The sequence below is a fragment of the Quercus suber genome, unplaced genomic scaffold (assembly GCF_002906115.3).
Source record: "Quercus suber isolate HL8 unplaced genomic scaffold, Cork oak 2.0 scaffold_358, whole genome shotgun sequence".
Classification (NCBI taxonomy): Eukaryota; Viridiplantae; Streptophyta; class Magnoliopsida; order Fagales; family Fagaceae; genus Quercus; species Quercus suber.
In genome coordinates, this window is record NW_027069810.1 from 403,102 (window position 1) to 412,754 (window position 9,653).

General features: G+C 38.0%; 1 protein-coding gene and 1 long non-coding RNA gene across 2 annotated transcripts; both read right to left on the bottom strand.

Annotated features, from left to right (window-relative positions):
- Nucleotides 1-1,277: 1,277 nt before the first annotated feature.
- LOC136061854 (uncharacterized) lies at nt 1,278-7,242 on the bottom strand. Its single transcript, XM_065760221.1, has 3 exons — nt 6,738-7,242; nt 4,557-6,649; nt 1,278-1,625 (listed from the first exon to the last, which is right to left on the bottom strand). Exons 1-3 carry the CDS (start codon nt 7,240-7,242, stop codon nt 1,278-1,280), a joined length of 2,946 nt encoding a protein of 981 aa, XP_065616293.1.
- Nucleotides 7,243-7,341: 99 nt separating this feature from the next.
- LOC111995770 (uncharacterized) lies at nt 7,342-8,698 on the bottom strand. The gene is made up of 2 exons (XR_010623718.1): nt 8,630-8,698; nt 7,342-8,105 (listed from the first exon to the last, which is right to left on the bottom strand). It is a non-coding gene; the product is annotated as an uncharacterized LOC111995770 (long non-coding RNA).
- Nucleotides 8,699-9,653: the final 955 nt, after the last annotated feature.

The window sequence follows — 9,653 nt, forward strand, 5'->3', positions numbered from 1 at the left end:
TAGCTACTGCATCCTTGGCCTGGGAGACCACATCCTTGATTGTAAGGGAGTCATTAGAGGGCTTGTCCTTCACTGGAGGTTGAGCCTCTTTACCCACCTCAGCCCCTTTAGGAATGGAAGCTTGGGTGGAAAGGAGTTGCTCGAGATGAGGGTCCACATCTGGAATTTCTTGGATGTCTGCTGGGAAGAAAATGTTCTTGGCCTTCCTCAGCTTGGAGTCTGCAGGAACTCCCACCCGATCCATTACTACTCCCCAGGACTCGATGCAGTAGTCCCTACACACTACAACTACCTCCTCTGCTAGCCGAGTCTCTATATCCTTCACCCCATGCTCGTAGGATGCCGTCACCACGACCTCATCGGCTTCCTTGGCCGCCCGAGCTACGTCCTTGACCTTTTGCAGCTTGGCCTTGAGATCCAAAACAACTTGCTTTTCTGTTTCCAAGTTTATCTCGGTTATATGCAGCTGCTGGCACTGATCCTCAGCTTGCCTCTTTGCAGTTTTTAAACTTGCCAAGGCACTTAAGCGAGCCTTGCCCGCTTCTTTTAGCTTCTCGAACAGCTCAGCTTGCTCCTGCCTTAGAGCTCCCAATTGTTTCTCAACCTCCAGCCAGGAGTGGGCCTCAGCCTTAACTTCTTCCTAAGCGTTCCTGACCCACTCTTCAGCCACATAAATTTGTTGGGTGATCTGCATGAAAATAGCAAATGGGTCATAAAGGATGCACACATACATAAATAGACAGGGATGCTTAATATTTAATGAAAAAGGATACCGACTGACTTACCATGGCAAGGTCCCTCTTCAATGACATAAAAAGGTCAGGTTGCCTGATACATCTGAGACCCTTCATGTCTCTAGGAAGGAGGAGGGGCTGCTCTAGGGTCTCGGCGAGGATGCCGACATGCCCCCTTTGAGACTCCCAGATAGTAGTGTCCCAAGAAATGGGAGCACCCTCCACCTCTAGCCGTGGGGCCCAAGAGCGCTGCCTACGGCGCACTTCAGCCTCCCCCCGACTCTTCACATATTGGACCCTCTTGTCTTGGGGATCCTTGGCTTTCTTCTGATGCTTGGCACCTTTTGGACGTGCCACCTTGCCCTCCTCCAGATCCTCTACTGGCCTTTTCTTCTTTGAGTTCAGATCGGCCTTCAACTCTAGGTCAGTAAGGAGTTGAGGGGGAGGAGGAGGAAGATTGGGAGTAACTAGGGTCTTAGGAACTTTTTTTGAAGTTGACACCCCTTTGTTCCTGCTGGCCATTAGGCCCCTCAGATCGATTCTTTACTTTAGGTCCATGCCTCCTTCTTCCTCGGAACTAGTGTCTGGCCAAGCGATTATTAACCGTGGATGATGGATGGCAGAAAGTCTTTTAGACCCAGTTTCGGAGTTTGAGAGCTCTACTGGCCTTTCCGGTGCCCCTTCTTCTTCTCTGAAGTAGAATTGGTCGATCTCGGCGTCTAGGGAATGGCAGAACAAGGCTGACTCCTTTCTCAGAGTAGTAACTTGTTGTGGAACAAGCTGGGGTGGCAGCACAATAAGGGAAAGGTCTCTCTGAGCCAAGAACTTAGGTTTAGAAACATCTATCCGAGCAAGCTTGGGGCTACCTGTTCTTATTGCTTGACCTGCGTCCTAAAATATGCGCGACAAGGGCTTGTAATCTAAGATCAGATGAAAAGCTTGCAAATGTCCGTCTTCACTTGTGAATATTTCTGACCTCAGCAAGTAGTTGAGCCCTAGAATGTTGACGTGGCAAAGTTTCGGAGAGATGTGATCTTTATCTGCAAAAACATCCGGAAAGGAAATTTTGGTCAAATCGATGACAATTATTATTCGAGGAGACGAATGGCTTGGAATGAATAAAAGAAAAGCTTAGAAAACTAAGGTCCCTGCCAGGGGACCTAGTCCTGGGGTATCCCACCTGGTTTTCCCGCCCTAATTGGACAGTGAAGACCGTCGTGCCACTCCCCGGAGACGACCAGGTAATCTTCCTTTAAGCCTCTGTTGGACTTGGGAAGGCATGATATCAATCTCACCTCCTTGGATTGAGATTTGAGGTAATATCCCTTGGCGAGAGAATGGCATTCGTATATGTGAGCGACATCTTGCCATGTAAGCCTAAGATTCATTTGGTCGTTTAGGGCATCTACACTCCCTAGAATTCTAAACACGTTGGGAACTCATTGATGGGGACACAGCCTGTGGTTGAGCAGGTAGTCTCTAGTTATACCACCCATAGGAAGTGTCATTCCTCTCTCTACAAAGATGATCATTGGAATGACAACTTCATCCACCTCCCTATTGGTAAGTATTCGGTCTGGGGGACAATATTGTAAGCCCACTCCCTGTGGGATACGGTATTTGGCCCTAAAACCCTCCATACCAGACGGAGAATCCACTAAATGCTTAAATCTACCCATCTAAGTAAAAGTGGATGGCAAGGAGAAGTTTTCTAATAAGGAAGAAGGCCGAGGAACTCGGCCGATGAGAAAAAGAGAGTTTGAAGAAATAGATACTTACAGAAACAAGTGAATGTGTCAAATCTAGAACCTTTAACAAAATCTTTTAGTAATGTCTTAAGGAAAAGAGTCTAGGAAACTTGGAGATGTATGAAACTTAGCGAGTTGGAGTGCCTGAGATCTTTGGAGAAATTAAGAATTCACAAAGTAAAGGGAAAAAGATTTCCTTCAGTGCCTTATATAGAGGGTGAAAATGTGTGAGAATTATCCCGCTCAAAATTCCAAGAGAAAGATCAGCTGTTAAATCTACTCCTCATTATTAGATTTGAGGAACAAGGCGCCACCTGGAACATTTAATGACGCCTTGTGGGCTTCAAAGCGTTAGTTACAATTATGGGGCGTGCAAAACGACATTCCTGCATGTAGGAACTAGAGAAATAAATGGTTTTGTCTCTTGAAAATCAAAACCCCACTTTTTCTCTTCAGATGAGAGAGAAAAACCGGAGTTTTGAGGGGCTATTGTAGGGATAAGGGCCCAAAATTATATATTGGGCCTTGGGCCTTATCTGAGGACAAGGGAACATCCAAGGAAGGGGAAGTAATTGTGAGAGGTTTCAATTTTTAAAGTCTCATAAGCAAGAAACGAATGGATGGTGGTCCGAGAAGGAACTCCTCCTTAGACATGATGAATACAACTCAAATCTCTATTCCAAACGATCAAGGTAACTTTCCAGGAGGCTCCAGCGACAAGGATGTGCATCATACATACATAAGAGCGATGAAAACTCATAAATATTTAAGAAAAAGCTGTTACCACCACATTAAATGCACTGTAATTACTTTTCTGGCTGCATTTATGTAAAGAAGATCCTTAAACAGTGCAGTCTTGGCCACCACAACTCACAAAAAGCCAAAGGGGGTGACTGATAGGACAAACACTCAAGTAAGGGTTCAGATGATCAACAAGTGTAGGATCAAGATGGTCCGAAGGGAGCTATATCATGTGAGAAACTCTCCATGAGAGGGAGGTCGGAAAAATAGAAAAAAGAATACTGTAGCAATAAAAGTTGCATTTGTAATCAATTTTATTGATTTATACAAGATTTGCCTCCTCAGACGGGGAATTTATTCAGTCCTATGTGCTTTGTTCTTGCTTGATCTCCCTTTAAATCCACACTAGCTATTATTAAATTCATTAGGACCTAGTTCTCCAACCCATTTTCTACAAATTTATTATACTAGGCTCATTGGGCTAAGATCCCATACATCTTGGGCTTGGGCTGCGAAAACGTCTCCTTACAATAGGAAAATAAAATAATCTTTTAGAAAATGATTCATTTTTCATAAGATGTTAACGTTGAAACAAACTATTGATTTCTACTAAAATTTAGTGGAAAATAACTTTATCTCACACCAACCTAAATAAGGGAACTTAAAAGCTATTTTTCCAATTCATTTTAAGGTTGTTATCAAATATAGGAAAATGAGATAATTTTCTTTAAAAAAATGATTTTTGAAAAATAATTTATTTTCTAAAAAAATGTTAATGTTGAAACAAACAAAATGCTTATATATGTTATTTGTATCTCTCCTCCCTGCTATCCACCTAAAATAAAATAAAATAAATTTATGCCAAAGTATGTAGATCAACTTTGCGTTTTTCTTTCTTTAAAAAAAAAAAAAAAAAATTATTTGCGTTTGTCTTTCCGATCATGAACCAAGTTAAGGAATCTTTTGATTTAAATTAAGGATCATGTTAACGAATGCTCTTAGAACAATTGTTAATAAATCATAATAGAAAAATTTTGATACTACTTTATGATAAATATAAAAAACTGTTTACAATATTTATTGTTTTATTATTTTTTCATAGTTTCTAAGCCAATGTTCTAACTGAATTGGTTAACATTTCCTTAAAAAAAAAACGACTATACAAAATCCAATTCCACGTACATATCCTGGCTGGATAGTAGAGGATAAATCTTTTTTATCTTTTTTTTGGAACAGCCAACACGACACTACTGATATGCCTCAAACTTTGGGGCTATGGCTATAGATTCTAAAAAAAAAAAAAAAAAAAAAAAAAAAAAAATTGGCTGTCAACTTCACCAAGCTCTCCGTTACCTAATTTGAGTATCCATTCTGCAAAGTTGTTGGAATCAGCATTAGGTTGTTGGAGACGCATATTCTGTGTTAGTACAAATACCTTGCAAAAGTTCCATAAATAAGATCTATTCACTGATGCATCAACAATATCTTCTCTATGGCCTTTAGCAATAACTGGCAGTATTTGTCGAAAATCACCACCTAATACAACTGTCTTTCCACCAAAAGTTTTATCGGCACTGTTTATGTCGGTAAATCGAAGTAGATCTCTCAATGAACGGTCTACAGCCTCAAAACAATTACGGTGTGCCATAGGTGCTTCATCCCATATAATAAGACTCACCTTTGTCATTAACTCAGCAGCATGTGTTCCTTGTTTTATACCACAAGTTGATTCCTCTGTCACAATGATAGGGATTTGAAATCTGGAGTGAGCAGTCCTACCACCAGGGAGTAGCAAAGCTGCTATGCCAGAAGAAGCTACAGCAAGCACAATTTTTCCTTGTGAACGGAGGCAAGCAATTAATGTTTTCCAAAGATATGTTTTACCAGTTCCTCCATGACCATAAACAAAGTATAAACCACCGCTATTGAATGCCACATCTTGAATTACAGCATCATATATTTTTCTTTGCTCAACATTTAACTCATTTAAAAGTTTTTTATGTTCTACAGCCAATTCAAGCCTATCAAAATCCAACTCTTCTTGTAACAATCGGTTGTTGTTTTCTCTAATTGTCGACACATTTGGATATTTGATGCCATCAAATTCTTTCAGAGATCTTCCACTTTTTACTAATATCTGTTCAATTTCAAAAAGAGCATGGTCCTGTATTTGTTCTTCTGTCAAATGTAAGTTGTCATACATTAGGAGACGCTTTTGCCTATATAGTATATCATCAGACAATAACTCCCAATTAGCCATCCATAGTGCATGTGGGTCTGTCACTTCACAAAATAACAATAGCGTTGTGAACAATTCTCGTAGCTGCCTTCCTGAAGCCCAATTAGAGGCTTCTTTGATAGCATCATCCCATTCCTTGTCATCATCTAAAAGGCCATGAGCATAGCATGCTGCTCTGTATGTTGGATACACAACATGATCAATAGTCCTAATTTCCTCAAAAGACCTTGCACCTTTGACCACATTAAGGAGCATTCGAAGATAGAAGCGATCACCACTTGCAGGATGAGCATGAAATATCCTCCCTATACATCGGCCAGATTTCCTTGGGCGCCATTCTCTTTGTTTTCTATGCCAAACCCATTTCGTAGGAAAATCACAATATGTCAAATTTCTTGCTGTATCATACATTTTGTTTGCCTTCATCCATTCAGTGAACATTGTTTTTGTTATATCTGGTCTTTCCAAAACATTATCCAAGTAGTCTGAATCTTTGAATGTAACATTCTGCTCATTCTCAATATGGAAGCTTAATCTCTGTACAGTAGGCTCTCTATATTGGATATCAAACTCAAAAAGTCTCCAGCATGCTTCAGAAGCTGAGATATATCTACAATCTAGATATGTTTTGATCTTATCAATGTTTGTTATATGCTGTGCTTCACTTGTAGCACCTGTGTGTAAGTTTTCATACAAAACAAATGTTGCTCGATCAGAACCCTTGTTAACATACTTGAATAAGTATTTGATGGACTTGGAACGGTTGCACCACTCAACATTAATGTGAGCCTGGTATTTAACTAACAGATCAATGTTGTATGGCACCACAAATCTGTTATCAAGCATAACACCATTCTTCTCAACTGTCATCCCATTATCTCTTCTCCTATAAATTGCGTAACCATCTTCATCTATCACAGTGTCACTATAAAACTTTTTGGGAAAATGCTTCCTACATTTACTGTCAACCATGCATGGAGATTTTGGGTTGGCAAAACCACAAGGTCCATGAATCATGTACTGTGAAATGACTTCATAATCCCTTGGATTTGTAACCTTATCTGGTATTTCAGCAGAAATTATCTTGTCTATATCCGCAGGCGTGGGGTGTTTGTCATCTGGGTATAGGTACAAAAGAATGTGAGCATGGGGGAGGCCTCTTTTTTGCCATTCAACTGTGTAGTTAACTGTATTCACACAAAAAAATGTTACAATAATTAAATAGATTAAACCATTAAGAACAACAATCAAACAGTAATAGGTTGTATTTTATACCTGCAATTACTTTTCCAAAATGCTTGCCATGCTTTAAATCACGCAGTAGTTGATCCAATTTGATCTTAAAAACTCTTGCAATGATATCTGGTCTATCTTCAGGCCGTTGAGTTGGAATTAAGGAAAGGTAACTTTCAATTTCTGGCCATTTAGGGTTGCATGTGAAAGTTATAAACAAATCCGGGTACCCAGCCCATCTACAAATTGACATAGCATCTTGGTAATTTTGAATCATATATCTAGGGCTTCCAGTAAAGCTTGAAGGAAGAACAACTCTTTTCCCAATAGATGAAGGAGTAGTGTCTCCCCTAAATACAGCATCCTTTATTCCAAAGTACACCTCTGATCTTAGTTGAAGTTGATGATTCCTGACCCAAATTAGTCGGTACTCCTCAACACATGTGTAAGCATCTACTAAAAATTGTTGTCGCAACCTACGACCAAGAATCAATGTTTCACCTTCATTCTCACGCTGTTGTAATTGATATGCATAATATTCTTGCATAGTGACATATTCTTCTGTCAAAGGCGTAGCACCACCAAGACCTTTTTTAAGTATTTCATTTCGAAATCCATCCTCACCATATGGAAATAACAATGGATATTGCATGGCCATAAATTTTGGGTGTAGTTCATTTATTCGTTGCAACAATCCACTTCTTTTCTCAACAATAATATCACGATGGATATTTTCATCGCTCAAATCACCTACAATTATAGCAGCAACTTCAGAGCAAGTAGGCATGTTTTGTTCCCTACCATCACTTGATCGCGATCCAATTAATCACAAGCGTACATTGTGCATATCAGAGTCCTTGAACCTATCCCTTGCCATACGGAATGTCTTAACCAAGACGTTGTTCTCATCAAGCATCTTCGATAATATTTGAACTATAGCAATGTCAAGGTCATATTCTGATTCCTGTCCAAGCAAAGCACTTAGTCTGTAATGAATCTCTTTTTTTGTGTCGTGTATGTATAGCTGTGCAAAAGATGGGTCTTTTCCAACAACTGGAAGTAACGACCCAATTCTGTGATGGTTTTGCCCATTCAATCGAAAGATGTAAGGGCCTCGTCCTTCATTAGCATGGACATCAACATTTCCTCCCATAGAAGTCATTGCAAACATGGAGTTGAACCTCCTTATATTAGCCTTGTAATGTTCTGAATGTTGTAGGAGTTCTTGAAGCTCAGGAGGTGGTGATTTCAATGAAGGTAGCTTCACCCTACCCTCTCGACAACATATTGAAAATTTAGGATTCTTTGTGTTTTTTGATTTACGATTCCTCTCTTCGTACCATAATATTGCATTACAATATTCACACACACAGCTTGGTGGGCCAAAGTTCCACAGCTCTGTAATTTTTCCTAGATGATAGGGAAAAATGAAGCATAATTAGATGAAATTATATAATGGAAATATAGAAAATACAAAAGCATATGTAAAAAATTAATATTATTTTCAATTCATTGACAGCCCAGTTTAGCAATAGTTTTATTTGAAACATAGGTGCTGAAGCCAACCAAAGGGAAAAATAGTCCCAAGTAATGTTGTAAAAAATGGATTTTAAAGCAAATTTTGAAGAGAAATAGAAATAAGGTAGGTTGAAAATATATGAAGGAATTTTATCAAAGTAACTTTTAGAAAATGTATACAAAATTAATAAAGTATTTAATATACATGGAGACACAATTTTGAACCTATTGTTGGTATATTGTCATTGATGCTATGTTGAAATAGTATTTTAATTATTTAAAAGTATTTAATTGTTGTTTTTAATATTTAAAATTACAAATAACAGTACTTTAATGTGATTTTGCATGCATGAAAATGAGGAAAATGGAAAATAACGATGAATATAAAATTCCAAAATAGTAGTTTTTGCACTTACTTTGTGTGCTATTTGACCTTTTACTCAGGTCTATGTCAATGGGTTTTCTATTTCGCATTCCCAAACCTGAAATATAAAAGATGATATATTCAACTTATTAATATACAATACTAATCCTAACACTTCAAGAGAATTAAGGAAACATGAGGATTGACGGCTATAAAAACTTCTGTCTAACTACAGATGGAAGTTAAGTAGACTCAGTCTATAATTGGTGGCTCAGACAAAATCCACAAATCAAATGAACAGGTTATACTTCAAAGCTTCTGAAGGTGGTTTTCCATGTTACAATATCTTTATGGATCTAATATTCATAGAGTAAAGCAAGGTTTGATTTTGAATTTTCTGAATATCCAAAATTTCAAATTCCTCATCACTTATAGTTAATAGTGTTAAGGACAATCCAAGCCATGAACAATAGACCAAAAAAATTGCCAGCTGTAGAAGCTGTTTAAAAATTACACTTTTCTACGATTGGGATAACTCCATCACTATTTAATATAAAATGAGTTTCGAGGCTAAAAAAGAAATATACATATATAAATGTGTTTCAGTTGTTTATCATTTAAATAAAAATAGCAAGCAACAACAATCAACATTGTCAAGGGAAATCATGGCATGAATAATAGACCACAACATGAGCTGGTTCTATAAAAGGTAGTAGGCCTTTGCGATGAAACCTATAACCTTTATGGGCCTAATATTCATTGTTAGTAATATGCAAAGCAAGAACAACCAATTCCCAGAGTTAATACTATACAGTCATATATAACTACACACCATAACTGCCCCAAAACAAATAATAATAATAATAAACCAAGTTAAGTGTGATGCTTCAATTATGTATGGCTGTTGTAGGTGAGGTTAAGTAGTGTATTCAAATGCGAATTTCAACAGTTATAGCACGACTATTAATAAATATTCCTATTTAATTATCTAATTATCATTGATTAAAAATATAAACTTTAAGACAGCAAAATAAAGATATGGATGAGACAAACTATTAATAAATATTCCTATTTAA

Excerpts from the sequence above, each read along its gene's own strand:
- LOC136061854 (XM_065760221.1), bottom strand. The coding sequence starts at position 7,242 with ATGCAAGAATATTATGCATATCAATTACAACAGCGTGAGAATGAAGGT. Across the intron at positions 6,650-6,737 it reads TTTTGGAAAAGTAATTGCAG|TTAACTACACAGTTGAATGG; the intron begins GTATAAAATACA and ends GTGTGAATACAG. Across the intron at positions 1,626-4,556 it reads GTAACGGAGAGCTTGGTGAA|GACGCAGGTCAAGCAATAAG; the intron begins GTTGACAGCCAA and ends CGCATATTTTAG.